At 39.7% G+C, this 16,776-nt stretch overlaps 1 protein-coding gene across 3 annotated transcripts in view; it reads right to left on the bottom strand.

The window, feature by feature from the left end:
* Positions 1–355: 355 nt before the first annotated feature.
* The window catches only part of Dnah5 (dynein, axonemal, heavy chain 5), a 317,737-nt gene continuing 301,316 nt past the window's right edge, over positions 356–16,776 (bottom strand). For 2 of the 3 annotated variants that reach the window (XM_039103563.2, XM_063281529.1), the window contains 3 exons: positions 13,493–13,645; positions 12,853–13,084; positions 356–1,974 (listed from right to left, as the gene is read on the bottom strand). In XM_039103563.2, coding sequence (XP_038959491.1) covers positions 1,823–1,974; positions 12,853–13,084; positions 13,493–13,645 — 537 coding nt within the window. In that variant the 3' untranslated portion in view covers positions 356–1,822. The remainder of the gene's footprint in view (positions 1,975–12,852; positions 13,085–13,492; positions 13,646–16,776) is intronic. The other variant, NM_001419569.1, reaches the window with a different exon arrangement.

Raw genomic sequence — 16,776 nt, 5'->3', positions numbered from 1 at the left:
AGTCATCAGTAGAATCAGCCATTTTTCTCTCCCTCAGAAATCTGATTCAGAATGCTGACCACCTTCCCATCAGCAGGAAGATATGGGATGGGACCAGATGGCCAAGCAGAAAGGGGTCTTGTGCCTCATCCTGGCTTCATGGCTACATTAAGTTCATTTCTAACGTTTTATAATTGTTTGTATTATGTCCTTTTCTACTTTGTGTCTCTGGAACTTGCAAATCTATACTAACAGTTTGCATCTTAAGGTTATATGAATTACAGATTTTAAATTTGATAGAATAGTTTTGACAGCATTTTTTCTAGTTTCTCAGTAGCAATTACCCTCTTTCAAGAGAAACAATAAACAATCACAATTTAGTCATTTACTAACAATCTTTTATTAGTTTGCATCACATTCTAATTTGTATTATCTGTTTTTAAGAATGAAATAATCAGCAATAATTCTCAAGGATCAACTGATATAGTCATCCACGATCAGTAGGAGTCACAGGAACTAAACACAAATGAGCACAAAGTAGCAATGCTGATCAGAGACCTATTTGTGGTAGGGAACAGACACCCTCCCCTCCTGCTGGACACAGAGAAAACCCATTACTTCAGAAGAAACTACAGCTAACCAGACCTACATAATTCTAATCATAATGCCAATTATATTTCCTAGTCAATACATAGTAGAAGAAGCAGAAGGTCATTTGTTCCCAAAACTTAAAACAAAATAAATGAAGAATTTTCTAGTTAATAAAAACCCTTTTGGATTGCCTCACACACCTTGTAGGTCTTTGATCATCCCTATTCTTCCAGCCATTACATTTCAAATTGCTATGTTTAGTTTTTGTATTATTATTTAATTTTTGTCCACATTCAACTCACTTTGTAGCTGTGATCACAGAAAGATCAATACTTTGTAAATGGGATGTTTCACATATTAGTCTGCTTGTCATTCCTTCGAATGAACTCTCCAATAGCAGCTGTCTAAGACATCCTGGTTTCTGTTAGCATAGCTTTACAGCTGAGCATGTGGAGCAGGTCCACTTATTTCCTTTATTAAATACAACTTTATATATAAAATTTGCCTTCACTATGTTTACCCCCTTGGTATACAGCAATAAGAATTTAAGCCCGTGGGTTTTTTTTTATGTTTCTTTCTGTTTAAATTCTTTTACAGATAGATTGGATTAATTTATATTGTTCTAACAACATGTGAGTACATCAGTGGTACAGACCCCACACTTTTTGTTAGACATCAATCTTCATCTTCTTTACTAATTATAAGCAACACTGAATGTTGCTCTGCATGTTTACACTACAAGTTCACCTGAGTTGCCTCTTTACAATCTTAATCCATCTTCCATTTCCTGTTATTTTGTAAAATTGATTAGCTCCTTGAAGCCTTGAATATAAGTGTCCTGACCTGGCCAGAAAGAAAAGGTAAGAGAAACAAAATTCACACAGGTCTACCATGTTACTTTACAAAACCTGGCTGCTACCAGAACCACATTAACAGACAAACAATACCCTTGAGGCAATAGCATCTGTTTAACATAGACTTCAGATAGAAAGAAAAAGAAAATACATGATTAGAGGTTTGATGCCCACAATTCATTAGAAGGTTGTTCATTATGTTTTGAAATCATTAAGTATCTTTCAAACAAATGCAGGATTCAATCGCTAATAACAAAACATGTAAAATGCAGCTAAGCATCCAAGGAAGTGTATGGGGCTGTGTCACCTCATTCATTGCACACAACACAGTCTAATTTATGCATGTCCAGCACTGACAGAGAAATTAAGATTAAAATACTTTGGATCGTGTGTTTCTGTTACTTGACATCACAGAGAAGGGCAACCCCACGGAGAATCCAGTGTTCAGGGGCCTGGGCTGTCTTGAGGTCCACAGCAGCGATGTAGTTCAAGTCTGTTCGAACTGGCTTCTTGTAGATGGGACAGCAGTACAACCGAGGATCTCTTGCAGCTACAAAACACAATTTACAGCAGAAAGGAATTTGATTGATTTCTAAGTGAAGCATCTCAGAACACAAGCTAAGTTTGTATACTCTGGAGGTCATTCCAAGGCTGGACAAGGTTGATAGAGTGAAGAACTATTGAAATTGTAGCATCCCTGAAGGTGGCAGGCACTATCACATCAGCTATAGAAAGACATTTAGCCTCCTATTGCTCTTGTTAGTCTCTTACCTATGACCTCAACAGCAATGTCCACTCGTTTTCTTCCTCTTTCACTCCACATATGAATTTGGCATTCCTTTCTACTCATTCCTCTTGACCTCTCTCCCTCAAGTCTTATGCACCCATTTCCTCTTCCTTTACCATGCTTTTAAATCAGTGTTTGTCAGACAAATGCAAGGGTCGATCACCAATGACAAAACAAGTAAACTACAGCTAAGCATCCAAGGAAGGAAGCATGTGGGGCTTGTATTTGGCACAAGGACCCACCCACTTTTGATTGTGTTGCCTTTATTTCACATTCACCAATTATTTATATTCTCATTTTCAACCTTCTGTGATGTAGTTTTCATCATACTTAAACCAAAGGAAAGGGAATATCCCCAGCCAAACAAAGTGTTATGAATTTCTTTTATAAGCAAAGTCCTAAAAATAGCTGAGAAAGAGAGAAACAGCCATGGCCAGGAGATTCAATTCTCCCTTGAGGACTGGGAAACAGCATAGTCTGAGATTCTGTTCTCTTTTGTAGAGTACAGGGCTAATGCAACTTCCAAAACCAACTATGCAGCTCTAGTGCCTGCCCATTCCTCAAAGATTCCCCCATAAATCATGCACCGGCTCCTTCCCTCCAGTCTTGGACACCCCATGTTCATAGACAGAGCCAAGTCTGAAGAACACAAAACCTACACTAGTTGTGCAGGCCCTCTTTTTAAAAATTCACAAATATTAATTAAACCTAGGAGCAGCCTGGGAAATCACATTCCGGTCACACATTATGAAGTGCACTCTGCCCACAGCAGTTTACCTTCATATCTATCTGTCTATTGCCCATCTCAGGAAGTAGTGTGTTCTTCTGATCCCTTTGAGACTATAAAACCTTTCAAAACAAAAGTTACACACACACACACACACACACACACACACACACACACACACACACTGATGCCTGCACTACTCTGGAAAGCATGTGGAGCATTATGTATGACTCTTGGAACTACTGAGAAAGAACCACATTTCACTAAAAGTGAAACTTGACTTACTCCATTAGCTTAAGGAAGCTATGCATTGGAGTAGTTCAGATTTTAGTAACAAATTATACAAGCAAGGTAAAATCTTACTATTTAACTGAATAGAACCTTCATCCAGCTATCTGTGTGTTTTAAAATATTCACTATAAATTATCTCTAAGGGTATAATATATTATTATATCACATCAATCATATCATATCATATGTATATCTTGATATAAAATAAATATTCTGAAGTAGTGACTTAGAACAGTGGTTATCCTACCCCAAGTGAACATATGAGGACATTTAGGTTTAGCACAACTATGGACTTGCCAAGTATTTAGTGAAAGGATGCCAGGATGTTGCAAACAACCTATAATTCAGAGAATAAAAAACTACAATGGGATTATCCAAAGCAAAAGCTTATATGGTGTCAAGCCTGGAAGACCTTGTGCTAACAGTAACAGCTAAGTCTCAGTTACTACAGTACTGAACAGCTCACTATGAATTTGATCTCTTAAAGTCATTCATCAGAAATAAGCAATAGAATAGTACTCAATAATTCTCAAGCTTAGGTGCTCCTTCTTCAGTTATTCTTAGAATAATGCTAGTAGCACTAGTTGAGAAAATATATAGAATGCAATGTCTCTGTGTGTGAGTGTGTGTGTGTGTGTTTGTGTGTGTCTGTGTTTGTTTCTGTGTGTGTGTCTCTATGTGTCTGTGTGTGTTTGTGTGTGTGTCTGAGTGTCTCTGTGTGTCTGTGTGTGTATCTCTTATGTGTCTGTGTGTATCTGTGTCTGTGTCTGTGTCTGTGTGTGTGTCTGTGTGTGTGTGTGTCTCTGTGTGTGTCTGGGTGTGTGTGTCTGGGTGTGTGTGTCTGGGTGTGTGTGTGTGTCTGTGTGTGTATGTATGTGTGTGTGTCTGGGTGTGTGTGTGTGCTTGTGTGTGTGTTTGTGTGTGTGTGTTTGTGTGTGTGTCTGTGTGTGTATGTGTGTGTGTCTGGGTGTGTGTGTCTGTGTGTGTGTGTGTGTGGGTGTGTGTGTGTGGGTGTTTGTGTGTGTGTGTCTGGGTGTGTGTGTGTTTGTGTGTGTGTTTGTGTGTGTGTGTCTGTGTGTGTGTATGTATGTGTGTGTGTCTGGGTGTGTGTGTGTGTTTGTGTGTGTGTGTCTGTGTGTGTGTCTGTGTGTGTGTATGTGTGTAAGTATGTCTGAAGTTCTGATCAAGTAAATGGCTGGCAATGAATCACAAAATATTAACTATACTAACTGATATATTTAAATCCTTTAATTCTAGAACCTACAAGCTACCACAAAACACACAACTAATTGTTCTTGTTGTAAATTTGATTAACAGTCATTTTATAAACCTTGAAGTAAGCCATTAGAGTCTTACTTTTTAGTCTAATGATGATTATAACAATTATACCTTGTACAATATTTGACTACTTGGATTCTAATTCCAAAATAAATTGAAATTATAAAATAACAGAATCCTTTTTAATAAGCAGAGGAAAACATTCTCTGAAATGTTTACTCAGTTTTATTTATTTTTAATTGATTCTTAACTGAAGATGCTCACAGCATGTAGCAAACATCTGAGGCAGGATTAGAAGTCACCCCAAATATAATTTCATGGTGAAAATCCCACCACCAAACAGATTGTGTGTACTCAATCCCCTGCTTAGACAAGTAACTTTGAAGATAAGTGCTCAGGGAGAACAACTTAGCCACATATGTTTTAAGCTTAGGGTTCCAGAAAACAGATTGTGGGGGATGAAAATGTGTGGACTCCACACTGAGTATCTCAATAAATTGTGTGAGAGAAATTCTGCTTTCTGCTCACTTAACTTCCTTACCTGTTTCATGCATTCATTCACATTTACCATGTGTGTTTCTGCCAATACCCAAAATAACCAACTTCCCGGTTCTAAAGGATGTCCTTCCATTTTGCTCCATAAATGTCATTCTTCCCATCTTAAAATCCTGTGATTTAAAGCAATAATGATAGTAGTACTAATAAAAGTATTTCATTTTGTGGCTTCTGAATGCTCAACATGGTCAGTTCAGGTATTTAAACAACTCTGTTGTGGACACTGTCATTAAGTATAAGACCTTTACCTACATTACAGATTAGAAAGATGAAACCTAAAGAAGTAATATATTTCTCCAAGACTATAAAACCTTAAGAATCAAACTGGGACAGAAGGCCCACAGCCTATTAGGCTCCTAATCTTTGCAAAACTTGGCATGTGCCATGTATGGTTGGTATCATGCCATATATGACTGACTCCTGGTCTTGTGCCATGTATGGTTGACTTTGGTCTTGTGCCAAGTATGGCTGACTCCTGATCTTTGCAGCAGGATGTGACAATGAAGTAGACAGCCCAGTTCAACTTGCAGCATATTCCAAAGCCAAGCGGTGAGCATCTGCATGCATCCCACAGTGGCATTGCTGCTTGGTAGTCATAGTCATCAGCAAATCCAACAACCTGAAACCTCAGTTTCCCCATCTGTAAATGGAAAACTATTTACAGATTTGTTGTGAAGTTTAAATAAGAAAATTTTTGTGAATGTCCACTAAAATATAGTACTTGATGTTATACATGACATTTACTTTTTCCAGTCTCCCTCAAATACATATGCTTACACATACATGCATGTATACACATTCTCATGCTCACACATGCACACACACATGCACACACACATGTGTGCACAGACATGCATGTACACATATTCATATGTTTACACAGGCATGCACATGCACACATTTATGCAAACACATACATACATGTATTCATATACATGCACACACATATTCACATACTCCCCCAGGCATACACATATTCACACACATGCATACATATGCCTGCACTCACTTACATGCACACATATGTGTGTACACACATAAATTCATGCCTGCATATTCATGTACACACATATAGGCACATTCATACCTATACATATATTCATACAAACATCTTCATGCTCACAGATGCATGCCTACAGACATAGACATATTTTCAATTTTACTTTTCGCTAAGAAAATCTCCCCAGACTGATGCTCCCCATTTCCTCTACAGAGTTCTAGATTTGTAAGTTAGAAGTGGATTAACTACTGTGGGGCCCCAGGAGTCGGGAAGTTGCCTCCCAACTGTCTTATGTAGCTTGCCCTATCTCACACAGTTACCTCCACAGTCTTGGATGAGAGTGAGTCAAGCCGTGCTGTGAGAAATACAAATATCTGGCACAAAATAACCTCACAATCTTCAGAAATGCTGAAACCTCCCTCACACCCTGTGGAGTGTTCAGAGGACAATGCCTTGACCCCCGCCCCAAACATTCCAACCCCTCTGTTCCCTCCAGCTCTCTTTAGTTACAGCCCTGGAGTTTGTTTAGACACAGTATTCTGCCCAGATGAGTCATCCTATGGAGTGGTATATTTTCTCCGCTATTCTCAAAAGAAGCTGGGAAGAGGCAGGTAGAGAATCTAGAATTTGTATGTACAAAGATTTCCCATTTTTGAGAATCCCATAAACCTTTAGTGTTTTCCCTGTGATGTCCACATGATAAGCATGAACTGTTAAATTTAGAGATACGCCATTCCCATATTTTAGTATTAAAACAAATATCCAGATACCTTCCTTTTGAAAATAAATAAATCAGCCCTGTTTCTGTACTTCAATAACAACTTTATTTTAAAGTGATAAATCACCTTCCATATCAGTGCAAAATCTATTAACTGAGATTTTTTTTTAATTTTAAAGTGATACATTTGGAGTGTCCTTTGGTCGTTGACGAGGCCACGCTTCTGTATCTCAATTAGAACCTTATTTAGTTACCAGAAAGAAATCAAGTGAAATGTTGTGCATGAGAGCAGCAATAGCAGTGTTACGTCTTCCATTAGCAAATATCACTGTCTCCAACCACAAAGAAAAACAAGTTTCTACCAACGTCTGCTAAAACAAGGAAAGGATAAAGAACTAAATTGCACTTCTATTTTCCATGCCTTGAAAGAGTTCTTTTTCCCATTTGCTTCTTTTGTCGCCCACCCTCACCTGCAGCTAATGAGTCTCCTCACTGACTGGTCCAGCAGGGTGGGCTCAGCTGCCCTATAAAAATCTGCTATTAAATGATGAAAAATTGCCTCTATTATGAAATTATGACTGTATTGTGGCCATGCTGATAGGTTCAATGCCGAATTGCCTTGGACTTTTACAGTCTAGTCACAAGGAAAGCAAAGCAACACCCAGCTCACTGTGGGAAGGTCATCTCTTTATTTTATGTGGAACACACTCTCACAGCACTTTGACAATACGGTGATAAGATGAGGCAAATTTTCAAGGACATATTTTGGGTAAAAGGAATATGTCATTAATAATTCTATAAAATAACTCCTGCCCCAGGATTTCACACCAATAGTCTAAAAACTGACTTTCCCAAAGCCTCAGTTGAATCTTGTCTCAGCCCTTCCAGTCATAAGGAAAGTTCAGCCACAAAATCCAGAGTGACACTTGTGCAAGCCGTGTGCTGGTAGCCCGCACATCCCTCAGTGGAGCTCAGCTCCTGCCTCATGCCTTCAGCACCAATTCTTCCAGAGGAAATCCACAGCTAATTTCACAGGAACTCCCCAAGCTAAATGCTTTCTAGAAAACTTCATCCAGTTCATGATACCCAGCATTGTTCTGAGGGTGACTGGTATATACTACAAATTACAAAGGAAAGCTGGACTTTCTTGAGATTTTTCTTTAATGTTATTACTGTTACAGTTACAGCTTAAACATTACAGAAACCAACTATACTGAATATATAGTGGCTCCTCCATATCAGGCTTTTAAAACCTTGTGTATAGACTCTTAGAATGACCTCCTCCTTCTCCTCCTCCTCTTCCTCCTCTTCCTCTTCCTTATCTAGCTTCTCTAGTCAACAAGAAATGGATTTGCACTGAGATCTCCAAGATCATTCCAAACTCTGCAGCCTTAACTCTGGGCCTTAATCCAGAGTTCAGGAGTAGACAGAGGAGAACTAAGCTTTCTTGTACCTGAAAATATTGAGATGCTGAAGGTTCCCTAGTACTGTTCTTCTTTGCCCTCTTGACCACTGCAAGAAGTCGTGCTATGATCCTGCTGGCCTTTGTTTTGCTTCAACATCCTGCAATAATGTGTAGGCTCATATTTCTTATACCTACCCCAGCCCTTTGTAATCAGAGTTAAATTATTGATAGGTCACAGTGCTCTAGAATGGTGATATATACTGAAACCCAACAGGGTTGTGGCACAGCTGGAACTATGCTTCTCTCTCTCTCTCTCTCTCAAACCTGGCATAAGTCCAACGCAGGCAGATCTTAGAACACACATGCCAGAAACATTTTCTGCCATGGACCACAGCTGTCCATTCTGTGACATCATTTCTCTGCACTTCTGGAGCTTAGACCTTCTGCTTGAGGGACTCTATCTACCCAGGCTCACCATGGTGACTTGAACAAGAAATTGCTCCATTAAGACATGTATTCAAATACTTGGTCCCCGATTGATGGTGCTGTTTAGGGAGGTTATGGAACCTGAAAGAGATAGAATCTTTGGAAGTGTGTCATTTGGGACTGGCCACAAGCATTTATGGGCTGTATCTATTCATGAAGAGAAGAAACCCCAGATGAGTTTCCCTCTCCCTGCCTATCTCTCTTTCTCTGATTCTTTGTCTTTCTGTTTCTGTTTGTCTCTCTCTCTCTCTCTCTCTCTCTCTCTCTCTCTCTCTCTCTCTCTCTCCCCCCCACCTCATTCTCTCTCTCTGCCTTTCTCTTTCTAGCTCTCTGTCTTTCTCTGTTTCTCTGTTTGTCTCTGTGTGTCTGTCTTTGTGTGTCTGTTTCTGTATCTCTCTCCCTCTTTCTCTCTGTATGTCTGTCCCTCTCCCGCTCTCTTCCCCCCACCTCTGACTCTCTGCCTTTCCCTTTCTCTCTAGCTCTCTTTGTCTTTGTCTGTCTCTATGAATCTGTCTCTGTATCTCTCTCCCTCTTTCTCTCTGTGTCTCCCTCCCTCTCCCTCTCCCTCTCCCTCTCCCTCACCCTCTCCCGCTCCCTCTCTCTTTCCCTCTCCTTCTCCTTCTCCCTCTCCTTCTCCCTCCCCCTCTCCCTCCCCAACATGTGCAGGTGAAATGCAATCCGCTTCCTCTCTGCCTAACTGCCAGACTGGCCCCATGCTCCTGCTTCCATGGCTTCCCCACCATTATCAAGTCTATTCCTCAAGAACTACAAATTAAAAATAAATGCTTTCTTCCTTCAGTTACTTTTGAGCAGGGTATGATGGTATAGCAACATAAAGTAACTAATCATTCACAGTGCACAGCAACTGATGCCCCAAACCATGGAGTAGTTCTCAACTCCCTCCCTTCCTCCACCAGTCATTCTAAGAACACATGTCCCTCTGTCTTATCTCTACAGGTTTCCACCTTACTCTTAATAATTCATCTTCTGTTTTCCTGTAACCTGCCAAGGTGCACTATTACCCCTTCCTAGTCTTCTTCTTTCCTCTCTCACACAACCTCTTCTTCTCCAGCCTGGGGATATTTTTCAGAGAAATTATCCATAAGGAAATTACAGTCATGACACTCACACACCCAAAAGAATCCCAAATCTGGAAGTCAACCACACCCTTCATAGCTGGACACCCTCTCCTTTGCCCACTGATCCCATATCTGTCACCTACAGCACACAGGAGTTCTGTTCCTTGTGTCCTCACTGTGTGTGCATACTCATGCACACACTGAGTTCTTCCCACACCTTCACCACCTTTCCCAACTATCTACACACACATCTTTCTGTTCCTCATACAAGGCATAGCCAATGCTACCTCTGCTTACTTCTGCATACTTCCCTTTGTTGCTGGATGGCAGCAGGCCTGATTGGTCTCTGAGACTCAGTGAAGTTTTCCCTCCTTTCTGAACTCTTAAATTATCTCATGCTCAACCATACGTACATGTATATGTGTGCTTTCCTTAGATGAACAAGGACTCTGACACCTGTACATGCTGTCTGATACTTCCACATGCTCTCTCAGTTCTCCATCATCACCTCATTTAAAACCATCATCAATACAGATTAACAGATGCTGAGATCCTTTGGGAGATGTCAGGTTAACTTCCTGCGAACCTCTGAGAATATCACATTCATTGTCAATCAATCAATATATAACCTTGTTTATGTTTGTTTATGTTTGATAGCACCTTTTATATGTATCCTGATATCCATTAACATTCAAGATTGCCAGCACTATAACATACACCTAAAGGAAGTTTATCTAATATATGCCTTGTCTCCATAAGTTATGCTATAGGGACTTTCTATCCTTAGAAAGGTAAATTTTTAAGTACTATAGTGGCAAAGAGTAATATTAAACAGAAAAATAAATCATATAATATGCTTTATCATGCATAATATTTTCTGTCTTCTATATACTTTATATAACATATAAATGTATGCAAACATGTGTATTTATGTAAGTTATACATAAAATATTAGATATAAATATATAGAAAAAAGCATAACAGAAAATGGACCCTGTAAATGGCATTTGTTTATGCTATAATGGCTCAAACCAAGAGGCAGAGCATTCCTATATTCAGCCTCACCTCAGAATCAAGGTATTTATTAGGCGGCTCCAATATTGTTCTTCTCTGTGCACATCTAGGGATGACTGCAAGCACTGACATCAGCATTATGGATAAACTTTAATATAAACACCAAATATGCAAGTAACAAGACCTGAAGATAGTTGCTTCATTTTTTTGTGAGGGGGGGTTGATGAACCGTTTATTCAACAGAAATCTGAATCAATTATAATGAACACCTGCTGCACTGCACCTGTTAATAGTTGCTTCTTATATCTACTACAGCATGGCAAACGGAGCCACAAGAATGGGCATCTTGTCTGGTCTCTGATTTTGCAACTTTAACCGCATTTGGCAGTTGGCAAGAATCAGGTAGACAGTCACTGAATGCTTTGGTGAGCTCATGCTATTTTCCCTCTGCCAAGAAAAATTTTTCTTCAGCTCCAAGCCACACTCATTCTTGTCCATATCTCAGAATGAGTCTGTCTAATCTAAGCCCTCACTCATACTTGTTTCCCTTCTGTTTCCTAAGCATTCTGAACACACCTATATCATAATATTTTCCAATTGTATTTTAGCATTAGTTTTTATTGATTTTGCTCACTAAACTATGGGCAATATCTGGTTCATAATTTTCTTTGTCTACTAGTCTGTAAGGTTGTAAGCAATATACGTTAAACAACGAGCAAGTTTTTGTTTGTTAGAAATATTTAGGTGCTGCAGAGAAAGCAAAGCACTTGCTTTTCTTGCAGAGAATATGATTTCTTTCGTAGCATGTACATGACAATTTACAACTGTCTATGACCCAGTTGGAGGGCATCCAGACCCATCTTCTGGTCCCAGGCATACATGTAATGCACAAACATACATAAAGACAAAATGTTCATACACATAAATAAGTATTAAAAAGTAAATATTTAACCCATGCCTAGACTTGGGAGGCTGAAGGAAGAGAATTGCAAATTCAAGATCAACATTTACCTTGTCTGTGGGAGACCTTGAATTCAATCCGCAGTGTGTGTGCACACCTGTACACACACACACACACACACACACACACACACACACACACACACACACACACGGAAAAGAAAAATGTAGCTCACAACCTTTTCTGCCTGAGCCAAGTTTTCTAGTGTGATACTTATCCATGGGATTATAATACCATCAACCTTCAAAGATATGTTACTGTTCCTTTATTTATCCAAAGAAAAAGGCACTTATATCATTAAACCACTTCTTCCTGGAAAACAATCATCATGCCTGTCTCTGGAGCTTCTAGGTCATGTTCACAAAGGAACCCAGTTCCCTGGAGGGAATAGGAAGGAGGTTAGCTGGAAGACAGCTGGATGGGTACAGAAAAAGTCTCAAGAAAATGTGAGGTCACAGTGGGAAACACTCGATGCGGTTTTAGATTTCTGAAGTAGAACTTTGATAATGTAGAGTAAATGAGTGCTCCATTGAAATGGTATTTTTCTAGTGAATAAAATAGGTACCCAGCATTTTACATTTAGCTATATGATTAGGCCAAATTCCTCCAGACACCCATTTAGATTTCACATCCTGACTCACACTCAAAACTAGTAGAGCTACACTTCCTGGTGAGTCCTGTGTACTAATTAATTAATTAATTAATTAAAATATAAAACCAACAACAAACAAACAAAAAACTATTATTACTTGCCTCACTCCTTCCTCCTGTCCATTCCTCAATATCAGGCCAGGTCCAAGAACTCATGATGCTCAGTTCCTGTTCTTTTAGTTCCATAGTTATACTTCTTCACTCCATGTGTTTTTTTTCTGATCTCATTGGTAAAACTATATCTATCATGCATATGCTATCTGCTTTACCAGACAGACAAGAATTTACTATTGTCTATATAGTAGCACCCAAGAAAAGGTCTGAAAATCTGTAGGTATTCATTATGCAGAGGTATGAATATGGAACTGGTTGGCATAGTAAGTCCCTACTGCCTGATAGCAAAATAATGAGACTGTATGTATAACATCAGCCAACCCTGTGATACTGATCCTTTTTGAAGATGCAAGACAACTTACTATTGTTTTCTGCAAAAATCCTTATGACAGGCATCAACTCAAAAAGCACTTTGGGTTTGGATTCAATGAGTTTCATGTTCCTTTTGTCCCAGCCAGCACCCTCAAGATATAAGCCATAGACATAGACCCCTTCTGTAGGAGGAGCAGAAATGTCGTCCTTCATAAATTTGGTGACTTCATTGCAAAGAACCATATTGTCCAAAGCCCATCCTTTGTTGGCTCGAGTTATTTCCTATTCAAGTGAGCAAAAAGAGATAGGGAATAATTACAAGCTTTTCTCAATAGGACGAGCAAAATGAAGATCAAGCTATTCCACATGATCCTCATTCAAAGGAATTAAATTAAAGAATTTAAAAGATTCTCTCATTTAAAAAAATGCTCACATTCTAATTCAACCATGTGTACTTTAAAGGGCAAAGCTATAAAATCAAATCAACATAGAAATAAATAAATAATAATAAATAAGTCCTTGCAGGCTGGGAGTAAATAGCAATATTTATCATCGCAACAAGGTGGCTGCCAGTACCAAACAGAAGTAGTCATTCTCTGTCTCATTATATTCTTCAAAGCCATCATGAAATAAGAGAAGGTTGTAGAGAGAAATCACAGTAACACAATGAGCCCAAGTGAAAGCTATTACCTGTCGCATTGCAGTTAAGAATCCCTGGGGGTTAAAGAAACCTGTCATCCAAAAGCAGTGGGGTCTACCGTTGGAAACCCAGGATGTGAACTGGCAGTTTCTTTCTAGAAGTTCAGTAAACCAGAAGCCCAGGGTACTAGAAACCCATGATGCCTGAAAAACATAACGTTAAAACAACCCTTCAATAGAGGTTTGATTCAGCCCTGTAAATGGAGCTCACTCAGAAAAACAAGCAGTAATTTCATTGTAATTTCCATTGAGCTCTGACCCATAAACTTTTCAGATTATTCTTTCTCCTTCACATTAATGACGTGAAGACAAATGAATGATTCGAATTCACAGAGCTGTGAAAGATGACACTACGGCCACCTTCCACCTGCAGCTATGTTCATCACCAATTGTAAAGAATTCAAAACCATCTAAGGAATAAAGCTTAACAGGCTTCCGTTACGATCAGGCTACAATTTCAATAGATACTGTATAAGACATGGTTTTTATTTATATAAGTAAACTCATGGTATCGTCAAGATAGGCCAACACTTTAAAATGCATCTTTGTGCAATGCATCATAGAAGCCATTCCCTGTTTATCTTAATGAGGTAAACAACAGTTGTTCCCTCGAGTGTGTGTCCCATTAAGAGGCAGAAAGGGAGACCTGGCTTCCTTTACCACCCGCAATTCATTTGTACTCGCCACTTCTAACTTTCTTCCCGAATTCATTTGAGTAATTTCCTTTATGACAACGGGCATGGATGTCATTAAGGCAGCAGGAGCAGCACCGTGGGGAAGAATCTGCAAATCATAGGTTACAACATTTCACGGTAATTGCAACATTTTCAGTAGGAATAAATGTCGTAATCAACCTGGGTAGGTATCTCACTTGAATTTCAAATATCATTACAATTAATTTCCCCATATTTCAAGAGTTTCTGCAATTCTACAGACTGATAGTAACATTAATAGAAGAAAAACTGCATAAAATGGTAATAATTTAAGAATTAGTTAGCTCATTCTATCCTACCTTTATAGGTGGGTTAGGTTAAAAAAAATGTGCTAAAATCACATTTTGTCTCAGAGTAAAGGAAATATTATACAAGAGGCTACTGCCTACAAAGACTTGTTCTGTTCCAGAGCTTCTCTGGGGCTGGCAGGGCTGAGTGAGATAGCTTAGAAGGAACAAATGTCCAAGGCTGGTGACTTGGAAGGTTCTCCATCTTGTTGGCAGTGAGAACAGGACATTCAAAAGGAAAATACTCCAGTCTTTGCACTAAATTTGTGAAAGCTGAGAAGGAAGAAAAGGGGCTCCAGGCAATGCTGATTTAGTGTTCCTAGGTCATGTGACTCGAGTGGTTCATAGTGACCTCATCAAACAAGGCAGAGAACACACAAGAAGTCCTAGTTACACATTGGTCAAGATCTGGAGAAAGATATGTGAGGATCAGCACTGATCAGCCTTGTGAGTGGGAGGGATGTGTGTGTGTTTGTGTGTGTGTGTATGTGTGTGTGTGTGTGTGTGTGTGTGTGTAAGAGACAGAGACAGACAGACAGAGAGAGGCGGGGGAGGGAGGAGGAGGGAGGGAGAGGAAGAGGAACAGAGAGATAAAGACAGACAGACAGACAGATGGAGGCAGGGATTGAGGGAGAGAGAGAGAGAGAGAGAGAGAGAGAGAGAGAGAGAGAGAGAGAGAGAGAGAGAGAGAGAGAGAGAGAGAAGCATGCCTATACCCATGTATGCACTTTTAGAAACCAGAAAAGGAAATTAGGGTGGCTTAGTCTTACTCTCTACTCTCCAACTTCCTGCCCAAACAGGCTTCCTTGCTGAACCAGGAGCCTGCTGTCTCTCAGGATCTGCCCACTGACATCCCCTAGTGGTGAGGTTACAGGTATATGAAGCCACAGATGACTTTTAACTTGAATGCTAGAGATTTGAACACAGATCCTCATGATTGTTTAGTAAGCACTACTACTTACTAATAAAGACATCTGTCCTGAACAAATCTTCCCCAAGACACTTCTGGTTCTAATCCCATCAAGATACTTTTCTATTTTGCTAAAAAAAAATACAAGCACCGCAAAAATTCATTCTCTAAATTGTATCTCTATCTACCTGCTGATACCTTCCTCTACCTTCTCAGTCTGGCCCAATCCTCAACAGTCTTGCTCTTCCCGTCCCATATACTTCATTTTCAGCATTCAGTACCTTGAACAGAGGATACCTCTGGATCCTCCACCTCTTCCTTAACCATTGCCTCCCCACTCTCTACACACCAATGTCAGTCTCCTGTAAGACAGACTGCTGCTTTTACTGTCTGCTATCTTCCTTGCAATATCACAGCCCTCAAAACCAGGCCTGTGCCAGATCCTCTTGTATTTTTTGTTATCTGCTCTTCACCTGGAAGTCTTTTCTTCTTTGGAGTCTTGTGCCTACACGTGTCATCTTACCCATTCTGGTGTCTGTGACTTAATGATTGCCCCTTGGTAGTCATGGAGGCTTGCACTCACACTCAATGACTCAAACATTCAGAATAGCAATGGTGCTGTTGCTATTTTGAGTGCTGGAGGTGGAAACATGGCAGATGATGGTTGTGAAGGCATCCACCCTGGAGGAGGAAGTGGTGCTGCTGGTGGTGGTCACTGTAGGGATAATAGAAGCAAATGTGTGGAGATGGTAGTGGAAGTGATACTGGTGGGAGACCGAGTGGTTATCAGTGATGGTTCAGTCCTGATAATAACCGCAAGTACTTATATGGTACTGGCCACACACACCACAAAGTCTTATGAGCACTTTGCATCTCTCCAATTCATTTAATCCCGGCAGCATTGCTAGGAATGACGCATAGTCATTTCCATCTTACCGACGTGTAAAGGTAAGGAACTTTATACAACGACCCAACAAACTTATACCAGAATAGGCATGATCTAAATACAAATATTCTAGCACAAAATCCACATTCACAGATGCATATATTTTAAGTCATTTAGGGATAACTTCAGCATCTGTAAGTATGATTCATTTAGCATAATACTTCTTCAGCTTATGATCAGCTCAGCCCTAAGCAGCCTCCAGAGCATACCTCTTTATTCCACTACTTGCACAGTCAGGCTCCATGTCAGTCATCATCAAACACTGGATGGGAGAAATGTGTCTTCCACACTCCTGAAATTCCTTTATTGCCTAAGAGCTCCTTCCATACAACTCTCCTGACACTACTTCACCCTTACTTTCATACTAACAAAGGAAAAAAATTATTTGACTGGAGAGTGTTTCAAGCGAAGGTTATCAA

The sequence above is a fragment of the Rattus norvegicus genome, chromosome 2, assembly GCF_036323735.1.
Source record: "Rattus norvegicus strain BN/NHsdMcwi chromosome 2, GRCr8, whole genome shotgun sequence".
Classification (NCBI taxonomy): Eukaryota; Metazoa; Chordata; class Mammalia; order Rodentia; family Muridae; genus Rattus; species Rattus norvegicus.
This window is presented reverse-complemented; position numbering and strand designations above follow the sequence as displayed.